The sequence below is a fragment of the Glandiceps talaboti genome, chromosome 21, assembly GCF_964340395.1.
Source record: "Glandiceps talaboti chromosome 21, keGlaTala1.1, whole genome shotgun sequence".
Taxonomy (NCBI): domain Eukaryota; kingdom Metazoa; phylum Hemichordata; class Enteropneusta; family Spengelidae; genus Glandiceps; species Glandiceps talaboti.
The window spans coordinates 16925949-16943040 of NC_135569.1; the positions used below are offsets into that span (position 1 = coordinate 16925949).

At 35.9% G+C, this 17092-nt stretch overlaps 1 protein-coding gene across 1 annotated transcript in view; it reads right to left on the minus strand.

Annotated features, from left to right (window-relative positions):
* Positions 1–458: 458 nt before the first annotated feature.
* Positions 459–17092, minus strand: part of LOC144451643 (uncharacterized) — a 39025-nt gene continuing 22391 nt past the window's right edge. The window contains exons 2-3 of the mRNA XM_078142537.1: positions 4823–4951; positions 459–860 (exon numbers count right to left, since the gene is read on the minus strand). Coding sequence (XP_077998663.1) covers positions 666–860; positions 4823–4951 — 324 coding nt within the window. The 3' untranslated portion in view covers positions 459–665. The remainder of the gene's footprint in view (positions 861–4822; positions 4952–17092) is intronic.

Genomic DNA, 17092 nt, shown 5'->3' on the forward strand with positions numbered 1-17092 from the left:
TTGTATAGTTATGCTTGAACTAATAAGTAATATTAAAGAATTCATGTAAGAAATAGGGATAAGAACAAATATTTACATGTATCACATTTTAGACAAGGCTATATGCCATTGTAGAAAAAGGATTTTTTTCTTCCATCACAATCCAAAACACAACCCCCTCCCCTATCCACAATTTTCAAAACAGCATGACCCCCCCCCCTCCAATTTCAAAAACAGGGTGACCACCCTACAAATCCCCCCCCCCCAGGCCGAAGAAACTGGCCGGTCCCTTAGTAAAGGAAAATATCCAACTTTTTATTCTTATTTTTCCCAATTACTAATAGCTTCCCAAGGGCTTAGGCATTCAGTCAACTACATGTAACTGTTCACAATCAATCAATCACTCACTCAGGTCACTATTTCACATAACACAACACGTGACGTGTTCAAAAACCGATTTTTATTCAAATAAAGTGTGAACTATGCCTATAGTCTTGAGCAAGTCTAGGTGACTCTTTGTGTGTGTATGTACACAGCATTTTGTAATATTATAACCCAACACAGTAAACTGTTGAATGCCAGATAAAATAGACTTTTTTCACTATTTTAACAAAATGGTGAATAAACCATTGTTTTGGTCTATTTCAATTTCACTGATTGGTAAAAAATAATTATTTTCGAAGGCATCACCTCCTTCCTCTGCCTTTCTTTTGTTGTTTGTTAAATTTTCCAGCTTTTTTGTTAGTCCATTCATTCTTCCAAAATGTTTTTTTTTGAAGGACGACATTTTTTCTTTTCAGACTTTTTCCACTTCCAGGAATAGTGAATTCCACATTAATTCTCCTACCAGCAAGTCGAGAGTGATGCAAGTCCAGTCCTTTCTGTAAATGTAGGAATATAAACAACGTGACTGTAAGTCTCAGGGGTGGGGGTGGGGGTGAGTGGGGGGGGTGAGTGTGGGGGTGGGGGAGGCATTCCCATTCAAAAGCTGTATAATTATGAGGTGGGGGGTTTACTTTTAGGGCATTCAAGTCTAGGTATGTGACATTATTTTTATCTGAAGCAGGGTTCCAAGAAAGGGACTGGGCTTCCCTCTTGAAACTTGAAAAAAGTAGAACTTGCTGTCTGAAACAGTACATCCACAATTCATGTCCTGTCTTTAAAAGCAGTAGGTAAGTTGCTAATGTTCATTTTCTGAAAAGGGCAACATTTTAATTTCATTTGAATACAGGAATCATAAGTTTAATTTTCTAATGTGAGATTAAGTTCAAAAAGTTCGAAATATTTCATCGCACTTTCAAATGCCCATGAAAAATAAATAAAACAGTGCTATTTGTTTATCTACACCAAATTCTATGATACAGTTACTGTTCACCTACCTTAAAACTCTGCTGGTTTTTAAACTGTACATAGCCAAAACCTTTGGATTCTCCAGTGTCTTTATTTGTGATTAATCTTATCTCAGTCACACCTCTTATGAGCAAATCAAATTAGTAAATATAGTAATCATACATGTTTTTATATTTATTTATTTAACTTTGACAAGTCAGGCAGTACACACAGGTGACGAACACCTATAATCATGGACCCCAAAAATAAACGTGGACTCCAAAGATGTACATTTGTAGTTTAAGTATCTTTGCTTTCATTTATTTATTTATTTATTTATTTATTTATTTATTTATTTATTTATTTATTTATTTATTCATTTATTAATCTATTTATTCATTTAATTTTGACAATTGTCAGGCAGTCCACACATGTGACTAACACCTATGTATAATCGTGGACCCCAAACTTTGCATCCTCTCAACACATGCTGAGGTAAATGGCCAGTAGGTTCAGTATTTTACTTAAACTTCAAATTAGTTTTTACTACTTCATGTAGCAACATCTCATCAACACACACATGTAGTTACTGGAAAATAATGCTGTGGTATGATTGAAACTTTTTCCCAGTGTGTTTGTTAAGGTTTTGGCAACCCTGGTAACAGAAAGGGAGAAAGAGGTAAAAATGACAGTGTTTCCCATCAAATCTATCATAATTTTAGTGGGGAACCCTGGTAAAATGATATGGGAACCTCAGTAGATTTTACCTACTTAACATCCTTAACAAAAACACGAGTAGGGAACCCCGGTAGATTTTACCTACTTACCACCCTTGGCAAAAACACTGGTAGGGAACCCTGGTAAAATGATATGGGAACTTCGGTAGATTTTACATACTTACCACCCTTAACAAAAACACTGGTAGGGAACCCTGGTAAAATGATATGGGAACCTCGGTAGATTTTACCTACTTCCCACCCTTGGCAACAACACTGGTAGGGAACCTGGTAAAATGATATGGGAACCTCGGTAGATTTTACCTAGTGACCACCCTTAACAAAAACACTGGTAGGGAACCCTGGTAAAATGATATGGGAACCTCAGTAGATTTTACCTACTTACCACCCTTGGCAAAACACTGGTAGGGAACCCTGGTAAAATGATATGGGAACCCCGGTAGATTTTACCTACTTACCACCCTTAACAAAAACACTGGTAGGGAACCCTGGTAAAATGATATGGGAACCTCGGTAGATTTTACCTACTTACCACCCTTGGCAACAACACTGGTAGGGAACCCTGGTAAAATGATATGGGAACCTCGGTAGATTTTACCTACTTACCACCCTTAACAAAAACACTGGTAGGGAACCCTGGTAAAATGATATGGGAACCCCGGTAGATTTTACCTACTTACCACCCTTAACAAAAACACTGGTAGGGAACCCTGGTAAAATGATATGTGAACCTCGGTAGATTTTACCTACTTCCCACCCTTGGCAACAACACTGGTAGGGAACCCTGGTAAAATGATATGGGAACCTCGGTAGATTTTACCTACTGACCACCCTTAACAAAAACACTGGTAGGGAACCCTGGTAAAATGATATGGGAACCTTGGTAGATTTTACCTACTTACCACCCTTGGCAAAACACTGGTAGGGAACCCTGGTAAAATGATATGGGAACCTCGGTAGATTTTACCTACTTACCACCCGTAACAAAAACACTGGTAGGGAACCCTGGTAAAATGATATGGAAACCTCGGTAGATTTTACCTACTTCCCACCCTTGGCAACAACACTGGTAGGGAACCCTGTTAAATGATATGGGAACCTCGGTAGATTTTACCTACTTACCACCCTTAACAAAAACACTGGTAGGGAACCCTGGTAAAATGATATGGGAAACTCGGTAGATTTTACCTACTTACCACCCTTAACAAAAACACTGGTAGGGAACCCTGGTAAAATGATATGGGAAACTCGGTAGATTTTACCTACTTACCACCCTTAACAAAAACACTGGTAGGGAACCCTGGTAAAATGATATGGGAACCCCGGTAGATTTTACCTACTTACCACCCTTAACAACAACACTGGTAGGGAACCCTGGTAAAATGATATGGGAACTTCGGTAGATTTTACCTACTTACCACCCTTGGCAAAAACACTGGTAGGGAACCCTGTTAAAATGATATGGGAACCCCGGTAGATTTTACCTACTTACCACCCTTAACAAAAACACTGGTAGGGAACCCTGGTAAAATGATATGGGAACCCCGGTAGATTTTACCTACTTACCACCCTTAACAAAAACACTGGTAGGGAACCCTGGTAAAATGATATGGGAACCTCGGTAGATTTTACCTACTTACCACCCTTAACAAAAACACTGGTAGGGAACCCTGGTAAAATGATATGGGAACCTCGGTAGATTTTACCTACTTACCACCTTTGGCAAAAACACTGGTAGGGAACCCTGGTAAAATGATATGGGAACCCCGGTAGATTTTACCTACTTACCACCCTTAACAAAAACACTGGTAGGGAACCCTGGTAAAATGATATGGGAACCCCGGTAGATTTTACCTACTTACCACCCTTAACAAAAACACTGGTAGAGAACCCTGGTAAAATGATATGGGAACCTCGGTAGATTTTACCTACTTACCACCCTTAACAAAAACACTGGTAGGGAACCCCGGTAAAATGATATGGGAACCCCGGTAGATTTTACCTACTTACCACCCTTGGCAAAAACACTGGTAGGGAACCCTGGTAAAGTGATATGGGAACCCCGGTAGATTTTACCTACTTACCACCCTTAACAACAACACTGGTAGGGAACCCTGGTAAAGTGATATGGGAACCCCGGTAGATTTTACCTACTTACCACCCTTAACAACAACACTGGTAGGGAACCCTGGTAAAATGATATGGGAACCTCGGTAGATTTTACCTACTTACCACCCTTAACAAAAACACTGGTAGGGAACCCTGGTAAAATGATATGGGAACCCCAGTAGATTTTACCTACTTACCACCCTTGGCAAAAACACTGGTAGGGAACCCTGGTAAAATGATATGGGAACTTCGGTAGATTTTACCTACTTACCACCCTTAACAAAAACACTGGTAGGGAACCCCGGTAAAATTATATGGGAACCCCGGTAGATTTTACCTACTTACCACCCTTGGCAAAAACACTGGTAGGGAACCCTGGTAAAATGATATGGGAACCCCAGTAGATTTTACCTACTTACCACCCTTAACAAAAACACTGGTAGGGAACCCTGGTAAAATGATATGGGAACCTCGGTAGATTTTACCTACTTACCACCCTTAACAAAAACACTAGTAGGGAACCCCGGTAAAATTATATGGGAACCCCGGTAGATTTTACCTACTTACCACCCTTGGCAAAAACACTGGTAGGGAACCCTGGTAAAATGATATGGGAACCCCAGTAGATTTTACCTACTTACCACCCTTAACAAAAACACTTTACTTACTAAAATGTTCTTCCAACTCTTCCTTTGTGGTGTTGAAAGGTAAATTACCAACAAACAAAACCATGCGATGTTTTTTTCATTTTTGTATTCACTTTTCTTTACCCTCTCTTGTGGTTCGACATTAGATACCTGAATTGAGATAACATCAACATGAAAGTGAAACTGCATAGATTTACAAATAGTACTAGTGTAGTAGTGTGACTACATCATAAATTCAAATAATTTATATCATCATCATGTTTGATCTCCTGTTCCAGCAGAGACTGATCCTTATTCACCACTTAGCAGACACCATGCTTTCACAATCGAGTGTTTGTGTCAGCAACATTGTCACATACAATAAATAAATAAATAAATAAATTGATCAATCAATTAATCTTTATATTGCACAACATAATGTCATATTTAGCAAGCATTGTAAATCATGAAAACAGGAAAGTACCATATAGTTGTAACTTGTACAATATTTAACAATTATTTCCCCTTTTTTGTTCGAGCATTGCTTCAAGAATTATGATATTGTCTTTCACAAATTGAGAATATGCACCGACACATTTCTGCATGGAGATATGGATGACGCTATTTATAATCCAGTAGCGCAGGTGTAGTGTTTTCTAGCGGACGTAGTTGCGTGACGTAGTACGTGGGTGGAGTCAGGATATGTAAACAGCTTCACCGGCAGGAGTTTCTGATTACGATATAATACATTTAAATATGCAATTAACATTCAACGGCAGAATTTTAAATATCCAAATATCGAAGCCATTTGTATTCACGATATTTGTAAACACACACCGGTTGCAAAATGTGGTCAGATTTGTTTGTGAGCAAATTTACCAATTACAGCAGGTATGTAAGCACATTTGAACAAGCCCTAGAAGTGATATGATCATTTGAAATAGAGACGGTCACTAAATTTTCTATTGCAAAACGTACGAAAGATTTTGGTGACGAGACAGCAATATTTTTGGTAGGTAGTCAGGTGCAGCTAACTGTAGTATGTGCATTACAGGTTGTACTATTAGATAGTTTAATACTTTAAATTTACTTGTTTTTACTTCTTTTTTAAAAAAATGTTCTAACAAAGTTTAATTGTTTTTATTTCAACTGGTTTTGCATGTTGTTCTTTTTTAATAGTATGTTTATTTCTTTAAATAAAGACTTTTTTCCCAAGAATATCCTGTATTATTTTTTATATTTTATTTGCAGTTACCATGAATGAGACACAAAACAAATTTTAAAGTTGTGCATATAATTCATTAATTAAGCTATCTGAAAGTGAATCTTTAAAGTGGTATGGTTTAACTAACAATAACAACACAAAGTCTGTTGTTCATTTTCTTTTTTAAGACTCAATCACCCAGTTGGTGTATTTGGTCAGGTTACCAAATGTGGCAAGTACTGATGCATGTGAATGAGAATGAAATTAACACTTCCTACATTTTAGGTTCAGAGCTTGGATCAGAGGGTGTGGGATAGGGAGGAAGGGAGGGATGGGGATGAAAGACTTGCATGTTTTTTGTGTGTATTGAATGGTGTATTTTATTGACCACTAGTAAATAATATACTTGCATTGTCATAGTTACCATTAGTTTCTGTTGAATCAGAATTACAACAGTTGAATGAATTATTTTTCAAAGAAATGAATCTCATACTGTATGTTAACCATTTCATTTTCACTACAGAATATAAAATCATTAAATAACAAATAAAATAACTTTCCTCAATGTTGCATTATATTTTTGTTTATTTACAAATAACAACAGGTATACATCATAAGAGTCATTTAATGTTTACCTTGGGTAACTTTACAAAATATGGAAATAAATTTGAAGAATTGTGAAATACAAGAAAAGGCTGGAAAACTCAGAACATTAAATGTTTGTCAAAAAAGATTAATATTCCAGTAAATACGGAAACTGCTCAAAATACCAATAGATGGTTGATTACCATAATTATTTTTTTAATTTTGATAATCAAGTTTACATGACTTTGAAATATGGATCACCACATACTCTAACTTTTTTAATTTAAAAAATATCACAGCTCAAAATGTTTCCTTCATTATAACTACAATCCATTCAGTATGATTTGATGACATATACTTTACATTATTTTATGATAAATGTCTTTGATAGTACTTAATATATGAAGTGAATGTGAATTAAAGAGACATGAGCCAAATGAGATATTTTGTTACTTTTGCCTACAAAACAAAAAATTTACAAACATACATTAATGGGTTTAGACATGTATATTGAGGTCCTATAATCCTGAGGTCCTATCACACTTTTGGTGGCAACCCAACAATTTATTTGGTTTGTCTAACTTTTGTGATACATATTTCAAGTTTACTTACAACATATTTAATGCCTGTGAACAAAAGCAGAACAGTTAAATTTGGTTCATGATCGACCCTTTAATATCACGCATGTGAAAATATGTACACAATTTTAGATTGAATTACCCTTGCTAAAGAGCATTCTGGTATTTCTTCCCTATAAAGATGTTAACCTGGTCGGTATTAGTTCTCAACAAAGGGGTATTATAATAACAATTCTTATGTCATCCCCCCCCCCCCCACACACACACACACACATATGAAGTAAACAATTCAACATCCAATCTTAACAACTTATCTTTAACTGGCATAACACAAAGTGAAATTTAAAAAAAATATATTTAAATTAAACACTAACAAATGTGTTATCACAATATTTCTCATGGTAAATAAGAGCTGTGTACTATGTAGATGTTATTATCAATGAAAATTCAGGTGAATTTTGGTGCAAAAAATATAGGTAAACAACATAAAGTCTACTGGAACTTGCAAGAGAATGCAACAGATGTGGATAGCATTACATTTGATAGCATCCCATTTGTAAACGTGGGAAAATTGGTATAGACTGTCACCAAGGAAAAGAACGAACCAAGAAAACAAGATATAATGTGCAGGTAAAGTATAGAATCACTCCATTCTATATTAATGATAATTAAAATTTTAATTTTAAATACATCAGAAGTCATGTATATAATTGCAAAACACTTCCCTTTAGACTAAAAACTTTTTTGTGAAAAAGGAACCTGACCCTTCTGGAATGCAATTTATGGCTAAGAAATGCAGAAGACCCCAATTCAATCTTACTAAAATTCAATGTAGTGAACACTTTGTGATTTTTTTTTTGGCTTACACAATACCATTGGTGTTCCTATAACAAATCTTATACTTATGAGTAAACAATCAGAAGCCATTTTACAATATATATACACTTATTGGGGTGGGGAGGGGGGGGGGTGGTGGGGGCTTACAATATATACACTTAATGTTTGAAATTGAAAGTAAGAGAAACACTAAACAATAACACGGCTGTCTGCACCCTGTGCTCTTTTTGAACTGAGCACTCTGAAGTACAGTTCCCAGATGTTACCACTTACTATGTGTTCTCATTCATTTAATAAATTCACTCAGTGTTGACATTTTGTATAGGAATGGCAATTGTGTTGTGTTAGATGTAACAAGCACTCACAAAAGACCAAATAGCAGTTATAAGTGTACACGTAACATCCAAAAAATTTGTGAAGTGTTCAGTACATTAGATTTTAATCAGATTGTCCCCAATTATGTAGAACAGTGAATCCAAGGCTTAACAACTACAAATGTAAGGGGTAGACCATTCGATATCCTGGGTAGGGGACTGGGGGGGGGGGGGGGGGGGGGGGGGCTTGGAAGATTGGTGGAGAGTCATTATTTTTTCCCCACCTGCTTGCCTGAGAATTATTTTTTTTCTCCTTCGCTTTAATATGCTTGCAACTTTTTTTTTTCTTTGCTTCTTTGAGATATCCGGATTTTTTTTTTAAGTTGCACACCTACATTTAAGTTGCCACAATTTTCTGTTTGGTTTTCGCACACGGTAATATAGAGAGTAAAAAGATGCTGTTCTATCACACAGATTTTATTTAGAAAACTACATATTTCATTTTATGCCATGGTATGATGACACACTGAAAATACAAATCGGAAACTTGATTGGTGAGCTCAAACATTCAGATAGACCGGTCAGTTTCTCCAGCTTGGGGGATAGGAGGGTGTCAGTGCTCTTTTTCATTGGGCCGACAAAAAGTCACTGACCCTGTGAATAAAGTTTCAAAGCATCTGACAGTAAGCTGTAGAGGGAAGAGCTTTGAGACTGGGATATACATAACACTTATTTTCAACCATTCCCTTTTCGAGGGACCCTACTTTTTTTGTTTAAATCCGTTAATTTAAAACAATTATAATTCATGAATTTGTATATATATATATAATTATTATAATGAACGCTATTCATTTATTGATTGTGTTTGTTTGTCGGGGGGGGGGGGGTATTATCATATGTTTATTATATTTCTTTTATTTATTTGTTAATTAATGCAACATTTGAGGTATGTAAGGTGGAAAAATTGTCAAAGTGCTCGATAAAGTGCTCGATCGAGCACTTTGCAAAAACAGCAAAGTGCACGTATGGCACCTCCAAAGACGTGGAAGGATCCCGTATATGGTACAAGATCAGACCAATCTTTTTCCAAAAACAAATATATATATATTTTCAGCCTAACATGAATCAGCCGTACTTCAGGGTTGAACATTCACCAAAGTACTGTACTCTATTTACAACAAAGCACAACCAGTCTTGATCAAAGTGTGCCGGGCGTGACCGACATCAGTATCGTTGTTGAAGTATAGACCGCATATTCAATTACCTTATGCGCCTGCAGGACCCACAGACTCGTGTTGACAAGGTTGTGGCACAACCTTTTCAGTGAAAATTCCAGGCAATATTACAACTGTAATGGAAGCTCACCATATGTTTATAGTCAAGTTATGAAATAAAATACTAGTACATTATACAACCGATGTCTTAACGTGTATCCCAATCAGACATTAAACACGTAATATTTCAAGGCAATGGGGGAGAGGACACAAGTAAGATCTACAAAGAGCCAGATGCTGTTTTTTTCAGGGTGAAAAAGAAATGAGATCCTCAGTTACCAACATCATCTTTAGATACCTGAACATTTTAAAAGCACTGATGATCACAGTTCATACCGTATAAGAAGAGAAGGTTTCTCATACAGCCAACAAAGAAAGTTGGTTGTCCTGCTAAAGTGTGTTTTTTCCCCCCTGGAATTATCCTACTCTAGTTTCTTCCTTTTCCAAACTAAATCTCTGCCTGCATACTCTGAATCATTGTACTGGTAATCATTCATATAGTGATATCATTGGAACCAGGGTACTGGACACATCCTAACCTTACATGTTCCCTAAGTATACTTTATATATTTCCTATACATGTGTACCTTGTAACCAGGGTACAAGAATGTTCCATAAATGTACTTTATATATTTCCTATGCATGTGTACCTTGGAACCAGGGTACTGGACACATCCTAACCTTACATGTTCCATAAATATACTTTGTATATTTCCTATGCATGTGTACCTTAGACATTTTGATTTAGTTTCTGTTAAACTACATGTAGCTGAGACAAAGACAATCTTGATATCTATATTGTAACTTGAATATTCAATATCTAATAAAATTCCAATTAAAAATTTGATTCTATGACATCATATTATAAATGTATATGTGAATGAAAAACATTTTAACTTGTCTGATTAAATGTCACTGTTTTCTCACTAATTTTCTAATAAGGACTCAAGCATGTGTACTTTTACTTGATTTGATGAACAACAAAGAGGGTTACCAAGCTGTACAGCAAATACTAGAGTATGTATGCAGCCTTTCACTTCATTTTTAGCTCCGCTGTCAGCGAAAGCTGAAAGCGTAGCTTTAGGTATACCAGTAGGTTGTATTAAGTTATAGTCTGAGTATAGGTGGAATCATTGGTGTCCATGAAACTTTTATATTTTCATCATCTTCTCCAAAAGTGAGTCAGAATTCTTCGATATTTGGTGTGCATGTTCCCTTGGGGGAGGCTATTCAGATTTGTTCATGCCAAGTTGATCTGTACCATTTTCAATTTTTTATGATTTTTTTTCAAAAAATGACATTTTCATCATCTCCTCGAATAGTACTTATCAGATTGCTTTGATATCTGGTGTGTTGATGCACAGAGGGTAGCTTACTTAGATTTGTTAATTTCAAGTCAGCACATCTTCATTTTTATTTTTTATGATTTTTTTTTTGTAATTTGAAAAAAAAATTAATATGTTAATGAGCATTATGACCGACGCCATATTGGAAATCAGTCCGCGAGACTTTAGGTAAACTGCAACTTTTCAAAAGACACTATTGACGTCAAACAAGCAATGTAATATGTGCTATAGTCTTAATTCTATGCATTGTGCGCCCAAATGACAAATATTTGTTCGAAACAGGGTTGTAAACTTCAAATCCAAATTCTCCACCCCTCCTACAGAATGGTTCATTCCAGTATACGCACCTCACGATCAAGTCAGAAGTCGTGCATGCCTGAACTGAAGTGTATGGAACGATTTTTGACAGAGTCAGTCGTCAATAAAAACGATAATACTCTTTCTAAAATTACCACATTTTGAAAGGGAAAGTACTTTATGGTTCATTTATGAAGTTTTGTTTTTGTACGATCAATATTGGTGACAAAATTACAGCGTCAAAATTGCCGATGTGGTTATGCACGACAAGTGAGTTTCAGAGGACGCCATCTTAAATCTTCTCATTTCCCCGGGCCCATGCCATACCATGACCATCCATTACACTACATGCAATGCTTCGACGCCTAGAAGTCGTAAGATCACCATCCTCGTTCACAACGAGCTATTTCTGGAAATCGAAATTCTGCTATTTTAGTACTTTTTTTTTACTACGGCATTTATGAATGCATTTATCGTATACCAATAATAAGTATGAGAATCTGCGCATGATCTGAGCATGCGTATTGCGACCATCTCACTACTAGTGTCAGCCATGCTTTAAGTTCAACGGAGTTCTTGACGAAACACCCAAAACAACTCTTTGACTCGGTGAGTAAAAACTAACGTATTTTCATAGTAAATTGAGCATACTTAAGATAGTTGCATATTGATTTCAGTTCTTGTTGGTCAATATTTGACACAGAAATTAAACTTTCATCAACGTTTATAGTGTATTGTTTGAATTCACGCGAGTATGTGGACTTGTGCATACTTGTATCGACGTCAGTATTGACAGGACATTCATAATCAATCCTAAATTGCAATTTGTGTGCCAAATTTATTGCGTAGATTATTTTTGATTGTCAAATGTATTTATTGTTCCATGTTCATCAAAAGATTGATTTGGAACAGCGAGTTTTTCGGAGGTTGAACAAAATGTCAGTCGTCAGAACGTATTCACGTCCATACGCACTTTCAATGCTTAAAGTTTGTTTTTTTATGTCAACTTACTATGCCGCTTCCAGCTAGTAATCACTTGATCAAATGTAGTATATCTTAATTTTCAGTACTAAAACATTTGATTCTAAAGTTCGCAAGTGATTTTATTGTTAGAATGTTTACATTCACGTGAGTGCATTGGCCTTATTGTCGTGACAACAGGGAACTCAGAATCGATCGTAAATTACATACCTGTGTTCCAAGTTTAGCAAAATTGTTGCGTCAATTGTTTTTGACTGTTAGACGTATTTATTTTTCCATGTTCATAAAAAGAACGATTTGCAATTAGAACAGTGAGTTTTTCGGAGCTTTAAGAAAATGGCGGTGATCTTAATGGATCATGTGTTTTCAAACGCAGTTTATTTTGATTTTTTTTGCCAACTGACATGCTGTCTAAGTGTCTTGCAATTACTAATGACTTGGGATCACAAATCAACACCCCCAACATGAGGAATAATGCTGTGTTCTAAATTTTTGGAATTCAATGACTATTGATTGAATTTAAATGCAAGTATTACTTAATGTATTTCATTATAATGACTATATAATTGAAATAAAATGTTTATCAATGTATTGTCAGTGATATGTATTTTTCCACAAGTGGCAATGTAGGTAAAGAGTATTAAATTATGTTGTGTATTTGTTATTTGTCTGGGAATACAATTTTTATTACATTAAAATAACTTTTTATTTTTATTTTGCAGAAAATGCCAAAGAAGAAAAATTGGAAGAAGGCAGCTGTGAAAAAAAAGGTGTGTGTTCTCATTTCAAATTTAATAATTCTAAAATGCGTGACTCTGTGATTACAGTTTCGGAGTAAACACTCATGAAGACTTTTCAGTTACACAAAATTTCACTTCTCTGTGATATAATTATGCCAAACCGGAAAGAAAATATCTAGTTCTTTATGGATTCCCCCTTTATTTTTCAGGACAGCAGCAGTCTGTATGCGCAGACTTTAAACAAAAGCAATGCAGAGGAGTATGCTCTCCCTAATAAAAAGCAATACTATGAATCTACTAAGCCAAGCCAAGCAATGAAACTGAAAAAGTAGAACTGCAGACTCACTTAATTAGTACATGTGACAGTGATATGGAACATGGAATGACACACAATGACCAAATGCAATTACCAAGTACTAGTGTAACAAGTACAAAAATGATATTTGGTAGCAAACATCAAGGTATAAGACTTTAGTGCGGCATCTAGAGGAAGGCAATGCACTTGCAATGCTTTTATCAGTTTATGTTTGTCAAGGCATAAAGACTTTATGTCACCTCATGAATTGGATATTACGTTCTTCAGAAAAGAAGATGATATTTACCATTCAGTTGTAACACAGTTGCAATGTAATAAAGGTCAAACACTTGATATGGGTCAGAATATGCTAATAGGTGTAATTGCATATAGTCGAAACAACTCTTACAATTTTCACTATTTTTTTCATAATTAATTCTTATAATTATGATGAATGATACCTATGATAATAAAGATATATCAGCTATACTTTTGTCACGATTAGATCTTTGCTTTCCTTTTTTCAGCGATTTTATTTTTTAATGTCGGCCATTTTTAAAAACGACGTCCTGGGACAAATTACATGGCCGTTGTTGGGACCACGAATTCACAAATAAAATCACAACTATTACTCATATTCAATTGTTTCTTGTAATGTTGAGAGACATTACATGTACTGTTGACAAATAGGGATGAATTTTCCTCAAATCGTCACGAAATACAAACGTTTATTTGTTGACGTAACGCCCGTTATTGTGTCCGTCCACGGTATCTGCAAACATCTGGAGAGGGTGACAAACACAAGTCTCGATTTGATCATCCAAAATGTTTACTAGTATATTACTTGATCCATTGCCAATTTATCCACGTTAGTATGGTTTTAGTTTTTGAACATTTCTTTCGACTATCCTGATATATCCAAACCGCGAAACTTGTCATGTCTGTCCAATTTCTGACGTCCGTGACGTGACCCAACATGACCTCCGATCTATTTCAAGCAATTCGTAAATATATATGAATATGCATGAAAAAGTTGCGATATGCCGTCATGTGACCATTCCAGTACCCTGATGTCGTGATCGTTTGGGAGAAATGGTGCCATAAGGAATTTTCTCCGATCTGTCCAGGTAAGTAACGAGCGTTATTATCTTACGTCCGTATTGTTTCATCGAATGTGTTTTCTTATCATGACTTTGTTACCTCAAAACGATTGTACAAAATGAAAGATTGCCCTTTGGCATATTTTGAAAGTCGTAAGTCTTCCAGATAATTGCGAGACGATCACAAGTATAAGCTCATTTTCCTTGCGTATGGACTGACATCGTTGATACGGACGTCACTAAAGACAGACAATAGATTTTGGACGTAAGATGTGGACGGACAGTTGCTGTTTGAAATTACATCATGGCGTCGCAATCATGCACATTCTGAATTTTTGAGAATATTAAATTTTACGTTGATTTGTGAGAGCGATGTCTTTTTTGAACTGAAAGCAAGTGTGTTTCTGATAGACATGACGTCGGTAGTTACTGTATATTTATCTGTTGTAAAACAAAAAATGAAAATATGTGTACGCTCGTTATATTTGATGGAAGTCCAAGAGACGCGACCATCTTCAATCATGCACGCTCTCAATTAGTGAGAATATAAAATAGTACGTTGATTTGTGTAAGAGATGTCTTTTTTGAACTGAAAGCAAGTGTGTTTCTGATAGACATGACGTCGGTAGTTACTGTATATTTATCTGTTGTAAAACAACAAGCGACCTATCGGTCAGAATAGCTCCGCTGTTTTTTTTTTAATTTAATTTTTTATTTTGGTGACATGTAGAAGTGGTTCAGGTCTTCAGCTCTTCACTATGCAGTTTTGTTTTAGCGATGCAATAAAGTGGTTAGTGGTTTCATATGATGTCTCACTATAAAACACATTTTACACAAAAGTTGGTAATGTATTGTACTTTTATACCATAGTCACCATTTTATGACAAAAATCTACTGTTATGAAAAATTGCACAAAATCTCAGAAAAAAATGACTGGGAAATGCACACAAGAAAAAGAAAAAAAGAGGATTTTGAGGTTGGCTATAAATAATTCCAGTGTCTTACAGCTGTAACCCTGGAAAATTTTAATGATGAATGAAATAAACTAGGGATCTAAAATAATTTTGAGGCAATTTGAATTTCAATTTTCTAACAAATTTACAAAGTCAACAACATTCAACTTGTACTAGTTGTGGTAGATATATATAGGGAAGAAATGTATTAATCGCCATCTTAGTTTCCGTACGGCGACAATCTCAAGTACCCGGAAGAGAGTCATTCTCAGCCATACGTTACAGTGGTAACACTCGTTCATGTTCGGTTACCTTTCACAAAGAAAACACAACGAAATGGTTGAAATGATCTTTTTTTTTTATTTCTTTTCATCACAACAACAAAATCTGCGTGATCAAAAGTGTTGTAAACTAAACCAGAAAGAATTATCGGACTGGCTATTCTTCCCGATGAACTGGAGTAAGGTCCTACTACTTCCAAGTAAGCCTCGATAGTACTATAGTACGTGAGAAAATCGTCTCAAACTAGCGATACAACTTTCAAAATATAACTTGACATGTCTTCATTTGTTAGAGTTATACAATTCAAGACGGGTTTTCACTCGAAAACAACAATTCTGTGAATAATGACACTCTGAACGCAGCGATTTCTCGGACGATGTTACCACTGTAACGTATGGCTGACAACGACTTGCTTCCGGGTTAGTCCCTCGTGCATACGGGTGGATTGTCGGCGATTAATACACACATCGTCTGATATTTTAATTCACAGTGTTTCTTGTGACCGGCGCCTGTCAGCAGACTCTGCCATTTTTTTCATCATTCCATTGTATTTAAACCTTGTACTTGACATTTCGCAATATTTATAATTCTCAACAAAATACCTCAACATGCCTCACTTCGCTCGTACTCAAAGCAGCCCCGCGCGGTATGATCACTGACACTGATGACATGATGAGAGAGAACCTTTTCGGATTTACACGTAAAACGGGGAAAGATACGCAAAACATAATGCAAAGTCTGAAGCCAAATTAAAGTTGTAATTATTTTAATTATTTTTACTTGCCAAATATTTGCATTTTGGAAAGGCAAGACACGTTCATGTCGTTTAACTTTACATGTGAACTGTCGGCCATAACTTCAACCGCATGCCTGGCATGCCCTTCCTTACGCAAGTTGTCTGAATTCTGGTTCACTGTCATTCCAACTTGCACGACAATATAGAATTAACCACAAGTTACATGTTATCTGAAAACATCACACTTTTATAGTGGGTCTGAAGTGTGATTTTAGTGAGTACCAAGAACGTCCTGTGTTGATACTCAAGATACTTGCTGTGGAAAATCGCTCGGTCAAATGCGGTCACCTTCAGCTTCTGGTCGAATCAGGATAGAGTATGCAAATGAGGATGTTGCGGACTGGCTGATTATGTAGAAAGGTGCAGAATTGGATTTGATGTTTACAACCCTGTTTCGAACAAACGCTTGTCATTTGGGCGCCCAATGCGTAGAATTATGACTATAGCACATATTACATTGCTTGTTTGACGTCAATAGTGTCTTTTGAAAAGTGGCAGTTTACTTAAAGTCTCGTCGACTGATTTCCAATATGGCGTCGGTCATTATGCTCATTAACATATTCATTTTTTTTTCAAATTACAAAAAAAAATCATAAAAAATAAAAATGAGGATGTGCTGACTTGAAATTAACAAATCTGAGTAAGCTACCCCCTGCGCATCAACACGCCAGATATCAAAGCAATCTAATAAGAGGTTTTCAAGGAGTTGATGAAAATGACATTTTATGAA